Genomic DNA, 25,572 nt, shown 5'->3' on the forward strand with positions numbered 1-25,572 from the left:
AGGAGGATTCATCATTTGACAAAGGCAGTCAGAACAAAGACAAAATATGAGTTGAGAAATCCCATGTATATACATTCTTAGAAATGACTCATCATTTGAAAAGACCCATAGAGACAGATTCCATCGATTCACATCCAAACCCAGGTTCCACACTGGGGAAAAAAAAAAAAAAAACAAACTAAAGAAGATGATAGAAGATAACACTGATACACAGGGTAAGGAAACTGAAATGCTGTTTAAAACCAACACACACAATGTTGCCCAGAAGATGAGATGCCGTGTTCCCATACACCCCATAAGCTCACTGTGACACTAAAACAAAGATTTAGCTGATTAGACCAGGTAATAACAGATTTTATATCATAAATCTCCACTTACAAACAAAAAAGTTTATTGACTAAAAAGACAAATTTTACTTATGGGTGAAAGACTTAGACATATTGTTTTTGGTTCATAAAATACTATATTTCATTCTATTAGCGCTGGTGTTAGTACTTCTCTTAAAAAGCTTCTATAATTTTAGCCATAGCTTTACTTTAGTGACTCAGATGTAAGGTGACACGGAAGACATTCCAAAGCATCTTCCTCTTCAAAATCCCTTTAACAAAGTGAGATAAAAGTATACATGGATGCATCCTCAAAATATCACTCCCATCACCTCATCTTACACAGTAACCTCATTCCGACTCATACTCCAATGTGTCAACGTATGATCTGAATCATCTCATAGTGAAAACGTTCAAAAGCTGATAGTTCAGCCAGGACTTCATATTTCACATGTGTAACCCTACTGTTATTAATTAATACAAAGGTCTCAAAGGTGCAGCTCTTATTCCAGCTGCCATAGCTGTTATTAAGTTACCTCAAATCTCCTTTGTTAATATTCTAATCTGTCGCTATTAAATGATCCTCATTAAGAACAACAGAATTCCTCAAATGTGTTTATTATCACAACACTTCATATTTAAGACCAGGAGTTACTGAAATAAAAGGAAGTTGGGGGGACAGCACAGGACTGGAAATTAGGATACTATCTGCTCTAGTTTCCTGCCTGCGATCACAGACATTCAGAAAAGATGGCTCTGTGACTACCTTGAGCCTCTGAACACAGAGGCAGTAACTCCTTCCAAAACAATTTCAAGATGGGCTAAAATATTCTGCCTTCATGTAAAACACAATACTTTATACCATTCTGAAGTGATACAAATGAAAAGCTTTTCATACAAATGAAGTTAGCAATTAACTTATTTCAAAGCTAAATGATGTCATTCAATTCACTTCATGGAACTCAAAAAGAATACACAAGTGAGGTTTTGAGATTTTCATTCAATTCACTATACATTTTCAGAAAATGCAGAATCATGAATAAGCTATGTCAACAGTGCAAAACAAATTCTGTATCTGGTTTAAAAATTCTTTTCTTCTGTCTACTGTGTAGATAGGATACACAAGTGAAAGATAAAATTGAATGAATGACTATAAAAACAGCTTTCTGAGGAAAATGTTCTCACTAATAACAGCAAAACAGCAGACAACACAATCTTTGGGTTCAATTCCCAGCTCTACTAAGGAACTAGCCCTGTGACCTTGACAAGTCAAGTTTCTTACCCTCTCTAAAACTTAGTTTCCTCATCTGCATTATGGGAGTAGGTAAAGAGTACTGAGCTCAAAGAATTGTTATAACAATTAGATGAGTTATTAACAGATGTAAAATGCTTAGATCAATGCCTGGTACATAATCAGTTCAGATGTTCAGTTATGTCCGACTCTTTGCGACCCCATGAACTGCAGCACACCAGGCCTCCCTGTCCATCACCAACTCCCAGAGTCCACCCATACCCACGTCCATTGTGTCGGTGATGCCATCCAACCATATCATCCTCGGTCGTCCCCTTCTCCTCCTACCCTCAATCTTTCCCAGCATCAGGTTCTTTTCCAATGAGTCAGCTCTCTGCATCAGGTGGCCAAAGTATTGGAGTTTCAGCTTCAACATCAGTCCCTCCAATGAACACCCAGGACTGATCTCCTTCAGAATGGACTGGTTGAATCTCCTTGCAGCCCAAGGGACTCTCAAAAGTCTTCTCCAACACCACAGTTCAAAAGCATCAATTCTTCGGCGCTCAGCCTTCTTCACAGTCCAACTCTCACATCCATACATGACTACCGGAAAAACCATAGCCTTGACTAGACGGACCTTTGTTGGCAAAGTAATGTCTCTGATTTTTAATATAATAACACAATATAAATGTTAACTAATTATTATGACTGAAGAACTATAATATATTGCATTACCTAAAAAACATACCTGGGAAGTTAGAAGAAGAGTGTGGAATTTGATTCTGTTGCTAACTATATAACCTTGGATTGTTGGGACAACACGCTTCTTAATGTCATGGAACTTAATTACTCTGACCCTTGGGTTTCTCATCGGTAAAATGGGGTCAGGATAGTAGTTCATGGTGTTTTTGAGAGCATTAAACTAAAATAAGTTAAAGTGCCTTAAAGTACCAAAATTGCAGAGTTTATTTAATACATGATTCTCTTCAGGAAATCAAGAAAATTGTTTCTTTGTAACTTTTCATGTGAGTTTTCTATACAGCAGCCTAATACAATGTCTGGAACACATACACACCTCAGTGACTAAATCAATGAATAAAAACGGTGGTTGAGAATGGATGACTCAGGTAACAGTTTAAAAAGCAATTTTTTAAAAAAAGGGAAAATTACCTATAAGACAGGAAGTTGATGCTTAGTCTGAAGGGTGCTCAGGGCAAGATCTATTTACTTCAAACCATTCATCTATGCAGCTAGAAAAGTAAAAAACAGAAAAATTGAAACATGTTTATTTATCTATATAATAGTTAAAAATGCTTACTTATTGATATTAATATCTCTATAGAAAAAGAATGATATTTTTAATGATATTTGGCATATATAAATAAAAGAATATTTTTATTACATTCTGATTATTCCAAGAAGGAAATAAATCTTTGCAAAATTATGCTATGAAGTACTTTAAGGTTTAAACAGAACCACCATTCCCAAAAGAGAACCTGAAGAACTACCACTTGACCGATATTCAAAGTTAAACGCCAAATCTGGACAGATATCTGTCTCCAAAATAGTTGTTCAAATTTATGCAAATGTCAACCACAAATCAAGCTTTTAAACTTTAATTCTTGACAATACTATATATCACATTTTAAAAGACTATATTTATATGGGAGTATTGAAAACCTAATTCTATCCCTTTCTTCTGACAATACATGTACAGATACAAATAAATATACCATCATCCATTTATAAACTATCTTACAAGTTGATAGGAAGTTAAATATCAGGGTGCATATATAATTATCATTATAGATCTGCACTGTTCAATGCAGTAAGCCACGAGCCACATATGGCTATTTAAATTCATTAAAATTAAAGAAAAATCCACTTGCTTCGTCACACTAGCCACATGTCAAGCGCTCAACAACCACATGGCTAGTGGCTACTCTACTAGATAAAACAGACATAGAACAGAAAGTTCTATGCAGAAAGTTCTAACGACAAACTCAAGGCCTTAAGAACTTAAGTAACTTGCCCAACAGCTAGGAAATTACCCAAGCAGATTGCTTTTCAAGTGTCAAACATTCTCACAGTTAACAGTGCAAATTAATATATTCCACAAAGCCAGATGGCTTGACTAATACGCTGAAGGGCAAAATTAATAGTTATCCATCCTCACAGGTTGGTTTGATAGGTAAAACCAATAGATAAATTTAAAAGGAAAGAAGGTAAAAGATCCCATCCACACGATATTCTTACAAATATTTTAAAACAATTTCTGTTGCCATTAAGACTTTTGCTGTCTAAATTAACATGCCCATTTGACTTACGACACTGTTTTCAACTTGCTGTTTGACTCACTTCTGGTCTACCAGAATGCCTCTTAACAACAAAATACTGAGAACTGAACAAAATACGCCAAATGTGTTAACAATTCTCAGTACATCTGAATGTCCAGTTCTGTGATCTAAAATGGGTACTTCCTATTTTATAACCATGTGATTTTAGTTCATCTTGACAAAGAAGGCATTTAAAATCCCCCCTTCTTAGATAAGCTGCTATGAACCCATGTTATTTAAAATATTATATTCCCCTCCCAAGATCCAGCAGGAAATCACTCTTCTGTACTCTAAAACTGTGTGTATGTATTCCAAAATAACATATAGGACTGCTTCCATGTTTTACATATTGAACCTTTGTTATATGTACTGAAAGCACTCTGACATCTAGTTTTAAAATTTTTTTATAGGTCAGTTCAGTCGCTCAGTCGTGTCCAACTCTCTGCGACCCTATGAATCACAGCACGCGAGGCCTCCCTGTCCATCACCAACTCCCGGAGTTCACTCAGACTCTAGTCCATCGAGTCAGTGATGCCATCCAGCCATCTCATTCTCTGCCATCCTCTTCTCCTCCTGACCCCAATCCCTCCCAGCATCAGAGTCTTTTCCAGTGAGTCAACTCTTCGCATGAGGTGGCCAAAGTACTGGAGTTTCAGCTTCAGCATCATTCCCTCCAAAGAAATCCCAGGGCTGATCTTCAGAATGGACTGGTTCGATCTCCTTGCAGTCCAAGGGACTCTCAAGAGTCTTCTCCAACACCACAGTTCAAAAGCATCAATTCTTTGGCACTCAGCTTTCTTCACAGACCAACTCTCACATCCATACATGACCACTGGAAAAACCATAGCCTTGATTAGACGGACCTTTGTTGGCAAAGTAACGTCTCTGCTTTTGCATATGCTATCTAGGTTGGTCATAACTTTTCTTCCAAGGAGTAAGCATCTTTTAATTTCACGGTGGCAGTCACCATCTGCAGTGATTTTGGAGCCCCAAAAAATAAAGTCTGACACTGTTTCCACTGTTTCCCCATCTATTTCCCATGAAGTGATGGGACCAGATGTCATGATCTTTGTTTTCTGAATGTTGAGCTTTAAGCCAACTTTTTCATTCTCCACTTTCACTTCATCAAGAGGTTTTTTAGTTCCTCTTCAGTTTCTGCCATAAGGGTGGTGTCATCTGCATATCTGAGGTTATTGATATTTCTCCCAGCAATCTTGATTCCAGCTTGTGCTTCTTCCAGTCCAGCATTTCTCATGATGTACTCTGCATATAAGTTAAATAAGCAGGGTGACAATATACAGCCTTGATGTACTCCTTTTCATGATTCAAAAAACAGTTCTGAATTTTAATGTAGTCAAATACTTCAACTTTTCAACTTTTTGTGGAGAGGTTATCTTAGCCCCCCAAATAATTCCTTGCCATGAGGTTAAGAACATCTCTCTATATTCTTTCCAATACTTTAGTTTCCATAGGCAGTTAACCTAGAATTAATTCTTATTTCAAAAGTAAAATAGAGATTCAATTAGTCTTTCATGTCAATAACTGATTCCAGTGCCATTCAATGAATAGTTTATTCCTTATTATCTTTACTATACTGTAATACCACGTTGGTAAACCAATTTTTCCATTTATTCATGTTAAACACTTATATAGCATCTATTATTTGCCAGCACTTTCTAAAAATAACTCATTTAAAACCTCAGAACTACTCTACGAAGTTAATACTAGTGCTTCGTTTTACAGATTAAGGCACAGGAAGTAACTTGACCAGGATGACACAATGAATTAGCAGAGGGGGTGGGACTCAAATTTTAGGAATCTTGACTCTTAACAGTCCATGTTCTTGCAGTTCAGTTCAGTCGCTCAGTCCTGTCTGACTCTTTGCGACCCCATGGACTGCAGCACGCCAGGCTTCCCTGTCCACCACCAATTCCTAAAGCTTGCTCAAATTCATGTCCATCAAGTCAGTGATGCCATCCAACCGTCTCATCCTGCCGCCCCCTTCTCCTCCTGCCTTCCATCTTTCCCAGCATCAGGGTCTTTTCCAGTGAGTCAGTTCTTCACATCAGGTGGCCAAGTATTGGAGTACTGGCCATGTTCTTCACCTCCATGCGATGTTGAATCTCCATTTTATATGCATGAGTGTTTATGGACTCTATTCTTTTCCACTTACTTGCCTATATTCTCTCCATACCACCTCAGTTAAGAGTCTTACAGTGAATCTGTATAGGATAAGTACCCCATCACCACCACCCAACATCACTTACTTCTTTATGATTGTCTTGACTATTCCTGACCCTTTGCTCTTTTGTCCATATATATGTAAGAAACAACTTGTCAAGCTATCTGAAAAAACTAGTTGAGATTTGATTGAAATAGTATTAACTACATAGATTTGGGTGCAGTGACATCTTTATGATATTGAGTTTTCCCATCCACAAAATCGTATGCCACGTATTTATTTTAGACTTTCTATAATATCTTCGAGGAATGTTTTAAAATCTTGAATATCTTTTTGTAAGATTTATTCTTAATAAATCTTATTCCTGTTGCAGTTTCTGTTGCTATTAATGTTATTATCCTAAAAGTTATATATATATGTATTTTTTTACTGGGATATGAATGCAACTTATTTCATATGTTGAGCTCCTATCAGACAACCTAGCTAAATTCTTATTAATTTTAACATATTATCTGTTATTATTTGCTTTTGATTTTAAATTAATAGCAAATAGAGTTTATTAATATAGTCTTCTTCCTTTGCTAATGAGGTAAATTATATACACAAATTTTCTAATCATATAGTGTTTTTACATCACTATTAATAACATAAATCCAATTTGGTCAAGAGGCTTTATTTTACATATATACTGATGAACTTGGTTTGCTACTATGTTTTCAGATTTTGCATTTATGTTCATAAATGAGAGTGTCTTTTAGTTTTCTTTCTTATACTGTTCTTGTCTGACACGGGTATCAAGTATATACTATACTCATAAAATAAGTGGGAGAACCGTCCATCATTATCTACTTTTTGGAGGAATTTATGATTATTAACACAGTGTTTTGTTGTAGCTGTTTAGTTGCTAAGTCATGTTCGACTCTTCGTGACCCTATGGATTGTAGCTCGCCAGACTCCTCTGTCCATGGGGTTTCCCAGGCAAGAAATACTAGAGCGGGCTGCCATTTCCCTCTGCAGGGGACCTTCCCAGCCTAGGGACAGACCTGGCGTCTCCTGCATCATAGTCAGACTCTCTGCCACTGAGCCATCACGGAAGCCCACCCCATGTTCGGCTACGTGGTCAACTTGCCATCAAACTGTCATGGTAGGCCTGTCTTTAGTGTTTTGTTTCGGCTTTTTAAAAACCAGTTGTTACTTTCGGGGGCTAGTCTTAATAACTACTTAGGATAGTTACTACTTTATTTGGATTTCCTATTTCTTTTTGAGTCATTTTGGACAATATTATATTTCTAAGCAAATTACCTGTTTTAAAATTTTTAGGTGAAAAGTATAAAATTTTTCACAGAATTTTCCAACTATTTTAATTCCTGTTATATCTAAAGTTATGTGTTCCTTTTCATTCTAACACTGTTTATTTTTTCCTTCTAGACACAATCTTGCCAGTGGCTAACCTATTTTATTATTCTTTTCAAAGAATCAACTTTTGACTTTGTTAGTCTCTATTCTAGTGTATAATTTTTTCATTCAATTTTTTCTTCTCTGATCTTTGTTTCCTTTGTGTTTATCCTGCTATCAATTTTCTAATTCAGGTAAAATCTTGGACTATTGATTTCCAGTCTTTCTTTCCACAGTAACACAAATCTTGCAAGGATCACCCTAGAAAAATGCTGAGAAGGTTTTCATTATTATTCAGAATATTTTCTAAGTTCCATTATGATTTCTTCTTTGATCTATAAGTTACTTAAGAGTATTTGTGAAGATCATTTATCTTTTGTCATTGACATCTAACTGCGCTCAGAGAACAAAACAGCTTTCTGTATGGTACCAGCTTTTTGTGGTTTACTAAGATCTGCCTTGTGGCCTAGTACATGACCAATTTCTACAATATTTTGTATGTTCCTGGCAAGAAAATGTATTCTCTAAATTGCTGAGTGTAGATACATCCATTAATACTCATGAGATCAAATCTGTTCACCGTACTGTTCAATTTTTCTAGGTCTTAACTAGTTATGTGTACGCCTGTTTGACTCAATGAGAAGTATATTCAAATTTTCAATTACCATGATGATTTCTCAATTTTTTCTAACCATTCTACAAATATTTTACTTTGAGACTGTGTTCTCTGGTGCAGGAAAGAATGTAGTTTTTATATACTATTATCATCATATAATGATTTGGAGGGATTGATAATGATAATGGAGGGATTCCCTGGTGGCTCAGACAGTAAAGCGTCTGCCCACAATGCGCGAGACCCGGGTTAGATCCCCAGGTCGGAAAGATCCCCTGGAGAAGGAAATGGCAACCCACTCTAGTATTCTTGCGTAGAAAATCCCGTGGATGGAGGAGCCTGGTGGGCTACAGTCCATGGGGTCGCAAAGAGTCAGGACATGACTAAGCAACTTCATTCATGGATCATCATATAACACTAGTAATACTTTTTTCAATAAAGTTAATTTTCTCCAATATTAATTTAGCTTTGTCAGTTTTATTTATTTAACATTTGCCTGGATATAGTCTTCTATCCCTTTAAGTCCATATTGTTCTGTACCCTTATGTTTAAGTGTGCTGCTCATCAACAGCATATTCCAACCTTTTGATTTGTTTTCACCTGGTTAGTTTGACCATTTGGATTTATTATAATTCCTGATATTGGATCTATTTTTGCCTCTTTGTTTTGGTACTATTTACTATTTTCTCCAACGTCCACACCCTGCTTTTAAATAAAATTCCAAGTTATTTCCACTATTGCTTTTAAAGTTATAGTTTTCTGTTCTTTTTGTAGTTTACTTTAAATCATCTTAAATCAAATTTTTCCTTGTTGCCCTAAAACCAAAACACTTTATCAGAAACCAGATGGGCTTTGGAGTCAAACAGACATGGCTGGAATCTCAGTTCTTTCATTTATTCCTAGCCATGTGACCATGCCCCCCAGCTTATTTCCTCAACGGTACAATGAGACTGTTGTAATGCTTACATAAGATAACCTATTCAAGAAGCTACAGACAATACCTGGGTCATAGTAAATGCTTAACAAATGGTAGACTATGAGATGTAAACAGATTTTTATTACCAACAAGGGAAAAAAAGCCTTTTTAATTTTTTTTAAAGAAATGGGGGAAGGGAGTTTCAATCAAGAAGAAACCTTTCATCCGTAACTACAAAATTTGAAACTTTGAGCAAAGTCTTTTAGTCTAATATCAATTTGGCTGACATAAAAGCAAACTCACCCTTTATGATATATGCACAGACAAGGCAGCCGTGCTATAGTATCTCCCTGCTGCAGTTCTTCAAGGCATATTGCACATTCCCCAGCATCTTTACTCAGTACGTCCTCTGAGAAAAAAGAAAATGCATTTAGGACAACAGAACTAAAAGAATTATGTGAATGCTGACTTATACAGAGTGGTGTCTGGCATATTTTTGTCAGAAGCACATAAAATTCAGCACCTATATTTGAAATACTATTTGTAACTCACTAAACAATGTTTACCTTTACTTACAGTGTCTCTCAATTTCATTTAGATTTCACGGAGGCATTACAGTTAATAAAAACACAGTATACAATCTTTCAACTCGCAAACAACTTTGCTATAAAGTTTTATCAGTAAGTCAGTTATTTGTAATTTAGAATTCATCCTACTAACCAATATTAATCTCGTGCCCAAAGATCCTTCCAGAGAAGGCAATGGCAACCCACTCCAGTACTCTTGCCTGGAAAATCCCATGGATGGAGGAGCCTTGTAGGCTGCAGTCCATGGGGTCACTGAGAGTCAGACACGACCGAGCGACTTCACTTTCACTTTTCAATTTCATGCATTGGAGAAGGAAATGGCAACCCACTCTAGTGTTCTTGCCTGGAGAATCCCAGCGACGGGGGAGCCTGGTGGGCTGCCGTCTATGGGGTCGCACAGAGTCGGACACGACTGAAGTGACTTAGCAGCAAAGGTCCTTCCCTGGTGGTTCAGTCAATAAGGAATCTGACTGCAATGTAGGAGACTGTCTGCAATTCAGGAGATCTGGGTATGATCCCTGAGTCAGGAAGATCCCCTGGAGAAGGAAATGGCAACCCACTCCAGTATTCTTGCCTGGGAAATCCCACGGACAAAGGAGAGGAGCCTGATGGGCTACAGTCTATGGCATCACAAAGGGTTGGACACAACCGAGAGACTAAACCACCACCAAGCTAGGTCAAAAAAGTATAGAGAGTGTAACATGGCAGAAAAGACATTAAAATACTATTATAATTTTCAAAATTCTAAAGTAACAAAATTGCATAAGTTAAAGAAATCATCTTGAATACAGGACTTTAAAAAAAAGATGCTTAATTCAAGAACATACAAAACGAGGGAGATCAAAGCTTCTGTGTAGATTCTGAAAGGGACTTTTAGAAACGAGGATTTCAGACACTGAGCTCAACAATTCTTAATCCTTTTCTGCAACTATGCAAAGTTTATCCCAGACACCAATTAGATTCACTTGCAAAAGACCTTGCAGGGTATTTTAAACACAAATACTACTATGGTGAAACCCTTTATAAAGCAAAATTTCCTTTTGAAAAAAAGAAAAAGAAAAGCAAAACAAAACAAAAAAACCCATCAAGGTTTTCTCAATTTATGTTTTATACTGAAAATTTAACATATTTTAACATTAAATTTTAATTTTTAGAAGGATCGATCCTGCCTAAAAGTATATTAGTATATGCTTTGTGACTCTTTTTAAACAAGAAATAACTAAAACATGCCATTACTTTAGAATATGGAGAAACTTAAGTTTAGAGAACAGAAAGCAAAAGCAGGAACATGCAATATAAATTTATATCACAAATAGATAAATTACTGCTTTGGAAATCAAACTCAAACAAGCTAAAAGGGAAAAGCTGCATTAATCTCTCCCTAAATGCTTAACACAGACCAATGTAGGTAAGTTTCCTAATAGCTCCTTTTACAAAAATCCATTCTATAAATAGTTTCCCCTTTAGTGATTCATTTTGAGACAGCACATTAAGAGGAAATACAGCTCTGTTCAGTCTGTAGAAAGGAAGGTACCAGCAGATGATTTACCCATTAGGCCAGAGAGGGCAACGGGGCAACTTCCACAGCAAAAGGAAAGGCCTTGGTAAGAAGGTCTATGCTCTCAGAATTTAGGGAATATGACTGAGGCAATTTTAGCTAACTATTGGGTAGCTCACGAGCTAATACATCACATCAAAGATTTAACCAGAAAAAGTTTTCGGCAAGTGGAACTGGGTAAATGGAAAAATGCTAATTAACACCCCCCTATAAAGACCTACAACACCTTCTGGAACTAACACCAAAAAAAGATGTCCTTTTCACCATCAGGGATTGGGACGCAATATATTAAGCCAAGAGATATCCAGAACAACAGGCATGTTTTGCCTTGGAGGACAAAACAAGGCAAAGGCTAACAGTTTTGTCAGGAGAACATGCTGGTCATAACAAACACCCTTTTCCAACAACAGAGGAGATAATTCTACACATGGACATCACTGAATTGTCAATTCTGAAATCAGGCTACGTTCTTTGCAGTCGAAGACGGAAAAGCACTTTACAGTCAATTAAGACAAGATGGAGCTGACCGTGGCTCAGATCATGAGCTTCTTATTGCAAAATTCAGACTTAAATTGAAGAAAGTAGGAAAACCACTGTCATTCAAATATGACAAACATCAAATCCCTTATGATTATACAGTGGAAGTGACAAACAGATTCAAGGGATTAGATCTGGTAGACAGTGACTGAAGAACTATGGACAGAGGTTTTTAACACTGTAACGAAGGGGGTGACCAAAACCAACCCAAAGAAAAAGAAATTGCAAGAAGGCAAAATGGTTGTCTGAGGAGACTTAAACAACCGAGGAAAGAAGAAAAGTGAAAAGTAAGGGAGAAAGGGAAAGATAAACCCAACTGAACGCAGAGTTTCAGACAACAGCAAGGAGAGATAAGAAGGCCTTCTTACATGAACTATGCAAAGAAACAGAAGAAAATAATAGGATGGGAAAGACTAGGGACCTCTTCAAGAAAACTGGCGGTAACAAGGGAACATTTCATGCAATGGACAGAAATGGCAAGGACCTAACAGATGGAGGGACCTAAGAGATTAAGAAGAGGTGGCAAGAATACAGAGAAGAACTATACAAAAAAGGTCTTAATAACCTGAGTAACTACGATGGTGTGGCCACTCACCTAGAGCTGGACATACTGGAGTGTGACATCAAGGGAGCCTTTAGGAAGCATTACTACAAACAAATTTAGTGGAGGTGACAGAATTCCAGTTGAGCTATTTAAAATCCTAAAAGATGATGCTGTAAAAGTGCTGCATTCAATATGTCAGCAAATTTGGAACACTCAGCAGTGGCTACAGGGCTGGAAAAGTGTCAGTTTACATTCCAAGGCCAAAGAAGGTTCAAACTACCATGCAATTTAGCCCATTTCATACACAAGCAAGGTAATGCTCAAAGTCCTTCAAGCTAGGCTTCAGCAGTATGTGAACCGAGAACTTCAGATATTCAGGAGTTCCAGAAAAACATTTACTTCTGCTTCATTGACTATGCTAACGCTTTTGACTGTGTGGATCACAAAAACTGCATAAAATTCTTAAAAAGACAGGAATACCAGTCCACCTTACCTGTCTCTGGAGAAATCTGTGTGTAGGTCAAGAAACAATAGTCAGAGCTGTTACGGAACAACTCAGTGGTTCAAAATTGGAAAAGGACTATGTCAAGGCTGTACTCTGTCACTCTGCCTATTTTAACATATGCAGAGTAGATCATGCAAGATGCCAGGCTGGATAAAGTACAAGCTGGGATCAAGACTGTGGGAGAAATATCAACAACCTCAGATATGCAGATGATATCACTCTAATGGCAGAAAGTGAAGAGGAAATAAAGAGCCTTTTGAGGGTGAAAGAGAGGAGTGAAAAAGCGGGCTTAAAACTCAACATTAAGAGAACTAAAACCATGGCATCTGTTCCCATCACTTCACGGCAAATAAAAGGGGAAAAAAAGGAAGCAGTGACAGATTTTATTTTCTTGGGCTCTAAAATCACTGTGGATGGTGACTGCAGCCATGAAAATAAAAGATGTTTGCGCTTTGGAAGAAAAGTGAAACAAAGTGTTAGTTGCTCAGTCCTGTCTGACTCTTTTGCAATCCCATGGACTGTACAGCCCACCAGGCTTCTCTGTCCATGGGATTCTCCAGGCAAGAATACTGGAGTGGGTTGCCATTTCCTTCTCCAGGAGATCTTCCCAACTCAGGGATCGAAGCTGGGCCTCCTACATTGCAGGCAGATTCTTTACCATCTGAGCCATCAGGGAAGCCCAAAGGTATGACAAAACTAGACAGCGTATAAAAGAGTAGAGACATCACTTTGCCGACTAAGGTTCATATAATCAAAGCTATGGCTTTTCCAGTAGTCATGCACAGATGTGACAGTTGGACCATAAAGAAGGCTAAGCACTGAAGAATTGATGCTTCTGAACTGTGGTGCTGGAGAAGACTCTTGAGAGTCCCTTGGACTGCAAGGAGATCAAACCAGTCCATCCTAAAGGAGATCAGTCCTAAATATTCACTGAAAGGACTGACATTGAAGCTCCAATACTTCAGCCACCTGACATGAAGAGCTGACTCACTGGAAAAGCCCCTGATGCTGGCAAAGACTGAAGGCAAAAGGAGAAAGCAGTGGCAGAGGATGAGATGGCTGGATGGCGTCACTGACTCAATGGACATGAATGTGAGCAAACTCGGGGAGATAGAGGACAGAGCAGCCTGGTATGCTACAGTTCATGGGGTTTCTAAGAGTCGGCCACACATGGCGACTGAACAAGAGTCTTCTCAAGTTTCTCTCTTGAGCCCTGAAGTCCTAACCACTGCCCTGTCCTCAAGTGCAACCCCAATTCTTTGCTCCTCCTCTTGATCTCTGTTTTTCCTTTACTGTTCGGAATAGCTTTCCACAAACAGGGAACCAGTTTAATGGAAAGCACCCAGCTAATGTTAACTGCTATATTGGAACTCATAAAAGCCATCCCAGTGGCTCAGACGACATCACAAAGCTGTATGTTAAGTCAGCCTGCACTATAGAAATTACCTCACTCTCAAGAAACCCAACATCAACCACAATTGTCCAATTCAGCTTTAGCTAGCCTATCTTGTCCTAGAAAATAGGACCTTCTAGTTTTATAAGGAAAGTCCCATCTTTCTAGCCAATCATGTCCTGTTTCTGCAGTGCCTCTTTCAAGACCCCATAATAGTCACTCTTACCCTAAATTCCCTAAGGAGGTGCTTGCTAGGCATTGTAGGCCTCAGTCTACGGACTGTTTTCCCTTGAGTAAAAGGACATCAAACTTGTTACTAAGTTTTTTAGTTTTGCCATTTGAGATGAGGATGATAGCAATGAAAACAAAGAGAAAAAGATCTGAAGGAAACATTGTACAATTGTATAATTCCAAATGAATGTATATTCTCACCACTTAGATTTTTTTTTCCACCACAGGGATAACCATGTTGTAAAATGAATCTACATCTCACAACTAACTTCAAAAAATTAACCATTTCTTTTCATCAAGCATAAGACATTATATAAAAATGCACCATGGGTTTTATATTTCACTGAGTAAAAAATGCTCCCACTAAACTGTGATATAAATCAATTTTAAGATACACCTTTTTCAGAACTTTACATTTTTTAAAAGTATGTCTTAGATTTGATGGACTAGGGTGTAAAACTTTCTACCTTCTAGAATACATTAACAACACATCTAGATTTAAGTATAAATGAACCAAAAACTCAATTAACATAAATTAGGCCAGCTTTTAAAAAATAAAATGTATTGCCACATTTTTTCCATCTAAATCTCTGTAACATATTCTCAGCACCAAATAAAAGTAAGTAGAAATCCACTAGCTGCCAGCTTCCAAATTCATTGTTCACACAAATATAAATGTCTTACAATACTTTTATGCAGACCTATGACTACCAACTCTCATTAATTGCAACAGGTGTTAAAAATCTTTGAGTTGGGAAAATTTTAGTATCTTAAAAGGCCTTGGCTATCCTGCTTACAAGAAAATTTATTTACAGTACAACAAAGACAAATCCAATATTCATATAATCAACAGAATTATATATTTTAAGAATATGATGATATGCTTTGCAGTTACTAAGTTAAAAAAATCTTTTTACTTCAATTTAGAATGACATTAACATCAGTCATTTTAATCAAAGGTCTCTAAGCCCAAGTAATAAAAAATATGCACAACTATATTCTCTATGTTAAGAAAGGTATACCTGTACAACAAGAACATTCCAAATACATTAATTTCAATGCAGAAGCAGCCCAATATCCAATGTAAATGGCTTCTAATGAAATGATACCTGCTCAGAAAATTAAAAGCTGTTAACATACTACAGCCACTGCTCAACTGCATTTTGATAAGTCACTCCGAGTTCATTCTCACTGCAAAACCTCGTAGTTATTGCCTCAAGTAACAAATACTTAATTTTCAAATTTGAAAGACTTATTTCCAATAGAATCTGTCTTTATATATTTGAAGGCATTTTTTATTTTTGAAAATTCATTATGCAACATCTGGAGTTTTTCTACAGTATTCCCCTCTCCTACCCCATTATGACATTCTATTTTCATTAAAAGAGAATTTTTCAGCTTAGCAATGAGACACATGCAGAGTTAATTAGAGCCTAGAAATACTATTCAATCCAGGAGACTGAAGTGCATTTAAGAAAGCTGGGAAACGATTATTAAAAGTCTTTAACCAGTCAACTGAAAACATTCATGAAAAAACCATCTCAAAAAATAAGGAATCAATGTTTTAGGACTAGAATATCTTAAGGGCAGACTAACCAACCAAAATTAAAATGAGAAAAGCAGAGAAGGGAACACAGACTTAACTACCATGGTTTGCTTGTGTAATCCCCCTCTGCACAGCACTGATCAGGGGAGAGATACTCAAGATTGTGAACATGAAACTAAATTTATGTTGCTTTTCCAAAAGGGTTGTCAATGTCCAACCTAACATCTCGAGTCAGTGTACTGCTTATCAGTCAAATTCTTTGATTTATTCACATGGTCTGTGCACTAATTTAGAGATACTGATACTGATACAGAAACAAAGATACTGATACTGGAAAAGAAGAATTAAACCGGGAAGACAGCAATGATTTTATCAAGAAGTGGGCACCAAAATTACTTGGGTTTGTATTCCATCTCAACACAGAAAGAAAAAAAAAAAAGGATTATATATATCTGGGCCCCATCCCTAGAGATTCTGAAATGTACAGCTGCTTCAGAAAAACAACTGCTATCAAGGAAACACCATGTTGAAGTAGAAAGAACGTTAAGACTTAAAGTTGCAAATAATATGAATTTCCATTCTCACTATTAGGTACATAACCTCCAAAATGTTGGTCAACCCTGAGTTTCCTTTTGGGTATCCAAAATATTATAGAGATGAAGCTTTAAAGAATCTTACATAAAAATTTTAAGTTATAAAAACACTATATAAAATATTATCAGAAAAAACTTGATGGACTTCTCCAAAAACAAAGTTGGTTATTTTTCTTTTTCTCCCCATTCTGGTATCCCAGTTGTTTCAATTTTATAAAATGTTGTAAATAATCCCATGGCCAAAAGAAACTTCTACCAGATACTCTAGACCTAGTCATTTCTAAAGACCTTTTATAACTCAAGGCTGGGGACAACTCCATACAAACAATATTGCCTAATTAATTTTTTAACTGTCTTGGCTTCATTCTATATTTGAAAGTACTATAAATGTCTACTTTATTACATGCTTTTAGACATAAGTCTTTTATTAATCCTATTAGGTAACTAAAATTACCTCCATTTTACAGATGAGGCTCAAATAAATTAATTTACCAGAATTTACTAAACTAGTAAGTCCTGGGGTCAGGATTCAAATTTAGGCTAGTTGGCCTTTTTACAGCTTCAGTTTTGGTACAGGAAACAATTTCACTTTAAGAGTATAGATACAGAAGCAAACTATGTTGGGCTTCCCTGGTGGCTCAGACGGTAAAGCGTCTGCCTGCAATGCGGGAGACCCGGGTTCGATGGAAATAGCAATCCACTCCAGCACTCTTGCCTGGAAAATCCCATGGACGGAGGAGCCTGATAGGCTACAGTCCATGGGATCACAAAGAGTCGGACACGACTGAGCGACTTCACTTTCACTTTTTTTTTTTTTTTACAACTTCATCAGTTTTGGTACAAGAAATAATTTCACTTTAAGAGTATAAATACAGAAGCAAACTATGTTAGACAACTTTAGGTTAGAAGTACTAAAGATTAGTGTGGCTACCTATTTAGATTAGAGGAAGCACGCTCAAGACTGATCATCTGCTTTATCTTCTGGAATTAATAAACTGCCATAAAAACTGTTACAGAAATGAGCTAACACTTTACTATTTACTTTCTTTACAGAATAGAAAAACAGCTCTGTCCAATATAACTTTCTATGATGACAAAAATAGTCTTTTATCTATGTTGTCCAAAACAGTAGCTACTAGCCACATATGGCCTGAAAATAGCACTTGAAATGTGGCCAGTGCAAAATATGAAACCTATGTATTTCAATATAGTGGATAAGGAACACACATTTATAAACTAAAATTTTCTGTTAATTGTTATTTTACTTATAGCCTCAAGCTCTTAATTTGCATTGCCCAAAGAAATTACTTAAAATTCAAGCAGCCAAATATGCAAAATTAAAATATGTAGCAAGTACAAGCACATATCCATATAGTTATTGCAGATCAAGACAACATGAAAAAAAGCACACAGCCAAAATCCTTTAGGGGAGGGGGAGAAAAAACAACAAATAAGACCAAATTTGTTAGAGCCAGCCAACAAAACTCCATGCGAAAAAGTTATAATCATCACAACTTTATTTTCAGATCAAGCATCCAAAGGTATATGATCTTTTCAGCAAATTACAATGCCAAGCACTATTATGGATCAGGCATTTTACCTGAAGACTTATTTTTTGTTCTTGAACCCTCAATGATAGCAGTAGAAAACAAAAGCAGCTGAAATGTGAAATAATCCCTAGAAAAATCAAGAATTAAAAAAATTCACAACATTAGTAAGAAGCAATTACTCAAAGAATGAAAAACTGGGGCTCACAGGGTTTATTAATCAGTACTTTCAGATATAAGGTTATATCTAATGGACTTTGAAGACTTTAACATTAACATTCTAGACTATAGATCCATGAGCTGTTACTGTACTCAAATACCATAAAGGGAATTAGAAATTATATTTAACAAAGGGAAACAGTAATTTTCAGTGTAAAATTAATATATCAATAAAACCATGGGAGTAACCTTCACTAAACTGTCTAAAACTCAAAATTCACGGTCAGGGTCAACTTTTATCCTTTTTAGAAATTTACTTTTCTGGTTCAAGGAGCAATTGCTGGCTTCCTCTGCCTAGATACCATTGAAATGTCAATGGTTTCTTTAGATATAATTGAGAAATGACTAAACACCTAGGCGCTTTTCATTTGCATTGTTAGAAACTTACTTTAAAATTAAGACTACTCTTCAAGAGACAGAATCTGCAACTCTTCTGATGACTTAGAAAAATGTATACTCTTGGGATTTTCTGGAAATTGACATTTGGATCCTTGTCCAAGAAAACATAAGCAAAATAAAACAGAACCCAAACTATATACTCTAAAAAGTGAAACAGACAAAAACAACACTAACTAAATACTTATAAATTCAGTTTTCTTGGGCATTTTTGTTTCTAACTTGCCTAAGAAAAAGCTTAGGATTAAGTATTCTATAAAACCAGATACCTAATAAGCTATAAGTAGTTTTACAAGTCATCTAAGAAATTACTAAATTACCAAATTACTTCCCAATCTTCATATCAAATTAAGATGACTTTCCTTTACTCTCTCCCTATCACAAATCACTGATTGGCTAACTCTAAATAAATGTTTACTTAAATGAGTTGTCCACATTAATACCCTGGTTTCTCTTCAGATCATATAAATGAGTTGGCCACATTAAAAAGGGGGAAAAAAAACAGAAAAGAAAAAAACTGCTGAATATGTAAAAATAGAATATAATACACTTTGAACTAAAGTTTCATTTTTGCTTTGAATCAATGCAAAGAGAAAACCATCAGTCCTAAAAAAAAAAAAGCTTATTTTCAAACTTAATTTATGATTGTATACTTTCAAATTATATTAATGTATTCAATTATAAAGTAGGCTTTAACGGCAATAACAGAAGTCAAACAATCTGGGTAATATAATGTAGCAAATTTTAAAAACAGATGTTATAGACAGCTCTAGGTTCAAATCCCAACTATGCAATGGATCTAGGAATGATGGGGATAACAATACCTACTTCACAGGGCAGTGGTAGGAATTAAATAAGATAAAATTCCAACACTGCAACAGATCTAGGTACATAATGGGGATAACAATACCTACTCCATAGGGCAATGGTAAGAATTTAAAATACACCTGTTAAATGTCTAGAATTGTACCTAGCAAGAAGCAGGTATGTTCTGAATACTAGTTATAGGACTACTGAGAAGAAGGGACTCTTCCTCTGAGCCTGTTATCTCCAACTGAAAGAAATGATGAAACCTGCTAGACGGGTCTCTTAAGAGTATTATGGAGATCCAATGAGAATGCAAATGGAAGACCTGAACTTTGGACAGCACACAAAATTCTTTGAGATTCATTTTCTTCAGATAAATTGTAAGTCTCAACAGTTATATCTCATACACTCTTTAATACTGATAATTAAAAATTGAAGAGTTAATGTAAAAATGCTTAACTCTAAATGTTGGTTAAATTAAAATTCCATTTACTATCATATTGAAACTGAAAAATGTCAACTCAAATGGCTTATAAAAAACATATTATGTCAGAAGTATTATCAGATTTATGAAGTAGGAGTGTTTCTATCATTCTGTTAGAATGGATTTGAGAATGAGTGTTACAATGTGTATGTGTATGCACTGCTTTTATTAACTGAGGCTGGAGTGTGAGGCTCCTTCCCTTCTGCTTCCTCCTGAGTCTATGAGGAGGAAGGAATTAGAAGGTGGAGTCTTAACCACTAGACTGCCAGGGAAGTTCCTTGGTTTTTTTTGTTTGTTTGTTTTCATTTGTTTTATTTTTCATTGGCCAAACATTTTTTGATACAAACAAAAATAGAGTCTGTGAGAAGAAGGTGGCCAATACTTTGCAATCTCTGTATTCAAGAAACAATAAATTCCATGAGGAAGGGAACCTTGTAGATTCTGCTTACTCCAGCACGCAGCATGGTGTTTTGCACAGTTACTGCTTGAAAAATATTTTTTGAACAGCTAAGAAAACAGAAGATCTCAGAAGACTAAAAGCACCAAGCAACAAATGAACCAATGGAGAGAGAAAACACCGCAAAGTCGGAGGGCTGGAGTTTCGGTGACTTGGGCACTTAGTTTGCAGTCTGGTGACTCAGCTGAGCTCAGAATTTTTTTTTTTTTTTAAGTGTACTGACTTCTTTATCCAGGTGGTTCCTATCAGCCAATCAACCAGAAAGCACTAATATATGCAGAGCTTGACAATAAATAAGTTGATTAAAATTATGGGTGAAGAGTTATAAGTACTATGTATACACAGGAGAGATATTTTAAATGTCCACTCCACCAAGATAAAAAAGCAAAGTGTGAAACTCACATGTATCTGGAGGAAAAAGGAAGGTGAGAACCAGTATTTCTCACAATAACAGTCATGCAATACTAACAACTCAGAGTTCTTTCTTGATCCCCTTATACTCTCCTACTAAATGACTGAATACTGCAACTAAATATTTCGACTAAATTACTTAAAAAAAAAAAAAAAAACACCTGTGAGAAAAACCCTGGAGAAACTAAATCTAGATTCATCTGAAAGTTCATGTAATGAAATCTCATGAAAATCAAGAAAGGGCAAATGTAAAATGCTTTCTTCAAAAAAAATTTTTTAAGGAGATGGGAAACACACTGATTCTGAACGACGTTTATTTCTGTCTGCTCAAATTTCACCAATCCTTCAGTTGCCCAAGGCAACTTCAGTACCTGAGTGAATCCTATTAGAATAAGGGAGGAGGCTGCTCTGATGGTGAAAGTACTACTCAAAGAAAAGAAGCTACTGAGTTGGGCTGAGGACAGAACTCTCTGCACCCAAGAACAGGGAAACAGTTTTAAACAAAAAAGGCTAGTGTGCACCAAGCTTATGACCACAAGGTTCACAAGAGGAAAGTACCCTGCATTCTATTCTCTTCTATTTGAGAAACAAGTGTGATCTGTGTGTACGCTAACATTATGTAACAGAAAATTCATAAACTAAGTACACACAACAATGTGAATGAAGGTGAACCAAGCTAAAAACCTGAAATAGACACCATAAAATCAGAACAAACGAATGAATGGAAGTAGGGAGATGATGACTTTACAAGCAGAAACTCCTAGAAGGATTAATACTTCAGAGGAAGGGGAAAGGAAGGTCAATGCAGAAAACTAAGTCAGTAATCTACAATAAACATCATGTAAATAAAAAACAAAAATCATTAACGAAGACATAAGAAACAGAGGATAAATCCAGGAGCTTTTGTATTGAAATTACAGGAGTCACAGGAACAGAAAAAGGAACAGAGAAAGAAATAATAATCAAAGAAATACGAGAAGAAAATAATCCCCGAGCTAACTAAAGATCTGCATTTCTAGACTGAAAAGTCTTATAAAGTCTCAATTAGAGATGGGAGCAGAGTGAACAAACAGACAGATGCATCCTGGGAACAAAAAGAGAAGTTTCAACCTTCAAAAAAAAAGAAATTAATCTGTAAGCTTCCAAATTGAAAGTACAGGCAAATTAAGATGAAAGAAAAATGAGACCCAGCAAGACCTCGCATCTGTAACACTGGGAATAAGAGAACACTACAATTTTACAGACTTGAAGGGGAAAAAAACTAAAATATCCTATATTTAGCTAAGATAGTAATCATATGTGAAAGCAACAAGAAACACCTGGGAACCCAACAGCTCATTAAGTATATCATCCATGAAAGACTAAAGAAATTATTCACAAAAATGCTTTTAATGAAAAAGAAAATTAAAATAAGAAGAAAACCCTCAATATACAAATTGAAGAAAGTAAGGAAAACCACTAGGCCCTGCAGGTATGACCTAAACCTAATCCCTTATGATTATACAGTGAAGGTGACAAGCAGATTCAAGGGATCAGGTCTGAGTGCCTGAAGAGCTGTGGATGGAAGTTCATAATACTGTACAGGAGGCAGTGACCAAAACTATCCTTAAGAAAAAGAAATACAGGAAGGCAAAGTGGTTGTCTGAGGAAGCTTTACAAATAGTTGAGAAAAGAATATGAGAGAAAGGGAGTGGAGAAATGGGAAGATATACCAAACTGAATGCAGTTTCAGACAACAGTAAAGAGAGATAAGAAAGCTTTCTTAAGTGAACGCAAAGAAATAGAGAAAAATAATAGAATTGGAAAGACTAAAGAAAACTGGAGATACCAAGGGAACATTTCATGCAAAGATGGGCACAATAAAGGACAGAAATGGCAAGGACCTAACAGAAGCAGAAGATATTAAGAAGAGGTAGAAAGAATACACAGAAAAACTATACAAAAAAGTTAGGATTTTTATAGTTTCAGTCCAGTTCAGTTCAGTCACTCAGTTGTGTCCGACTCTTTGCGACCCCATGAATCGCAGCACACCAGGCCTCCCTGTCCATCACCAACTCCCGGAGTTCACTCAGACTCACGTCCATCGAGTTGGTGATGCCATCCAGCCATCTCATCCTTGGTCTTCCCCTTTTCCTCCTGCCCCCAATCCCTCCCAGCATCAGAGTCTTTTCTAATGAGTCAACTCTTTGCATGAGGTGGCCAAAGTACCGGAGCTTCAGCTTTAGCATCATTCCTTCAGAAGAAATCCCAGGGCTGATCTCCTTCAGAATGGACTGGTTGGATCTCCTTGCAGTCCAAGGGACTGGCAAGAGTCTTCTCCAACACCACACTTCAAAAGCATCAATTCTTCGATGCTCAGCTTTCTTCACAGTCCAACTCTCACATCCATATATGACCACTGGAAAACCATAGCCTTGACTAGACGGACCTTTCTTGGCAAAGAAATGTCTCTGCTTTTCAATATGCTATCTAGGTTGGTCATAACTTTTCTTCTAAGGAGTAAGCGTCTTTTAATTTCATGGCTGCTGTCACCATCTGCAGTGATTTTGGAGCCCCAAAAGATAAAGTCTGACACTATTTCTGTTTCCCCATCTATCTGCCATGAAGTGATGGGACCAGATGCCATGATTTTTGTCTTCTGAATGTTGAGCTTTAAGCCAACTTTTTCACTCTCCTCTTTCACTTTCATCCCAAGAGGTTTTTTAGTTCCTCTTCACTTTATGCCATAAGGGTGATGTCATCTGCATATCTGAGGTTATTGCTATTTCTCCCACCAATCTTGATTCCAGCTTGTGCTTCTTCCAGCCCAGCATTTCTCATGATGTACTCTGCATATAAGTTAAATAAGCAGGGTGACAATATACAGCCTTGACATACTCCTTTTCCTATTTGGAATCAGTTTACCCACATCCAGATAATCACAGTGGGGTGACTCACCTTGAGTCAGATATCCTGGAGTGTGAAGTCAAGTGGGCCTTAGGGAGCATTACTACAAACAAAGCTAGTAGAAGTGATGGAATTCCAGCTGAGCTAATTCAAATCCTAAAAGATTATGCTGTTAAAATGCTGCACTCAATATGCCAGCAAATTTGGAAAACCCAACAGTGGCCACAGGACTGGAAAAGGTCAGTTCTCATTCCAATCCCAAAGAAAGGCAATGCCAAAGAATGTTCCAACTATCATACAATAAAGCTCATTTCACATGCTAGCAAGGTTATGTTCAAAATCCTTCAAACTAGGTTTTAGCATTATGTGAACCAAGAACTTCCAGATGTACAAGTTGGATTTACAAAAGGCAGAAAAACCAGAGATCAAATTGTCAACATCTGTTGTATCACAGAAAAAGCAAGGGAATGCCACAAAAACATCTACCTCTGCTTCACTGACTATGTTAAAGCCTCTGACTCTGTGGATCACAACACACTGTGGAAAATTCTTCAAGAGATGGGAATACTAGACCACATTTTTACCTGCCTCCTGAGAAACCTGTATGCAGGTCAAGAAGCATCAGTAAGAATCAGACATGGAACAATGGATTGGTTCAAAATTAGGAAAGGAGTACGTCAAGGCTGTATACTATCACCCTGCATATTTAACTTACATGCAGAGTACATCATGAGAAATCCTAGGCTGGATGAAGTACAAACTGGAATCAAGACTACCAGAAGAAACATCAATAACCTCAGATATACAGATGATATCACTCTAATGGCAGAAAGTGAGGAGGAACTAAAGAGCCTCTTGATGAAGGTGAAAGAGGACAGGGGAAAAGCTAGCTTAAAACACAACATTCAAAAAAAGATCATGGCATCCAGTCTCATCACTTCATGGCATGTAGGTGGGGAAAAGCAGAAACAGTGACAGATTTTATTTTCTAGGGCTCCAAAATCACTGTCGAGGGTATACTTCAACCATGAAATTAAAAGAGGCCTACTCCTTGGAAGAAAAACTATGACAAACCTAGACAGCATATTACAAAGCAGAGACATTACTTTGCTGACAAAAGGTACATATAGTCAAAGCTATAGTTTTTCCAGTGGTCATGTACAGATATGAGAGTTGGACCATAAGGAAGACTGAGCACCAAAGAATTGACGCTTTCAAACTGTGGTGTTGGAGAAGACTCTTGAGAGACCCTTGGACAGCAACAAGTTCAAACCAGTCAATCCTAAAAGAAATCAACCCTGAATATTCATTGGAAGGATGGATATTGAACCTGTAATACTATGGCCACCTGATGCAAAGAGCCACCTCACTGGAAAAGATCCTGATTCTGGGAAAGATTGAGGGCAGGAGGAGAAAGGGGCTACAGAGGATGAGAGGGTTGGATGGCATCACCAACTCAATGGACATGAATTTAAGCAAACTCCAGGAAACACTGAAGGACAGAGAAGCCTGGTGTGCTATAGTTCATGGGGTCATAAAGAGTTGGATATGACTGACTGAACAACAAAAACAATGTAAAAATCTAAGATCCTGCATGGTTTCTGGTAAGCCTAAGTCAAATAACATTAGAGAAAGCAGAATAGAGGAAAGTATGCTCTATAACATAAAAGGATTCAACGGAAAAGGAAAATAAGCCATAATATTTGTGTAAACAACATATTATGAAATACATAAAGCCAGAAAAAGACTGTTGCAAGGCAACTATTACCAAAAGGAACTTATAACAGTGTAAGAAAAAAATTAATGAAACTATGGCCACAGAGGGGACACTAATAAACTCTTTCTAAATTTGTCAGACTATGTAAACCAAAC

At 36.7% G+C, this 25,572-nt stretch overlaps 1 protein-coding gene across 2 annotated transcripts in view; it reads right to left on the reverse strand.

The window, feature by feature from the left end:
• ZNRF2 (zinc and ring finger 2) overlaps window positions 1–25,572 on the reverse strand; it is a 102,972-nt gene that overhangs the window by 13,354 nt on the left and 64,046 nt on the right. For both annotated transcript variants that reach the window (XM_060414779.1, XM_027968643.3), the window contains 2 exons: window positions 9,303–9,408; window positions 2,728–2,807 (listed from right to left, as the gene is read on the reverse strand). In XM_060414779.1, the coding sequence (XP_060270762.1) occupies window positions 2,750–2,807; window positions 9,303–9,408 (164 nt within the window). In that variant the 3' untranslated portion in view covers window positions 2,728–2,749. The remainder of the gene's footprint in view (window positions 1–2,727; window positions 2,808–9,302; window positions 9,409–25,572) is intronic.

This window comes from Ovis aries, chromosome 4 (assembly GCF_016772045.2).
Source record: "Ovis aries strain OAR_USU_Benz2616 breed Rambouillet chromosome 4, ARS-UI_Ramb_v3.0, whole genome shotgun sequence".
Taxonomy (NCBI): domain Eukaryota; kingdom Metazoa; phylum Chordata; class Mammalia; order Artiodactyla; family Bovidae; genus Ovis; species Ovis aries.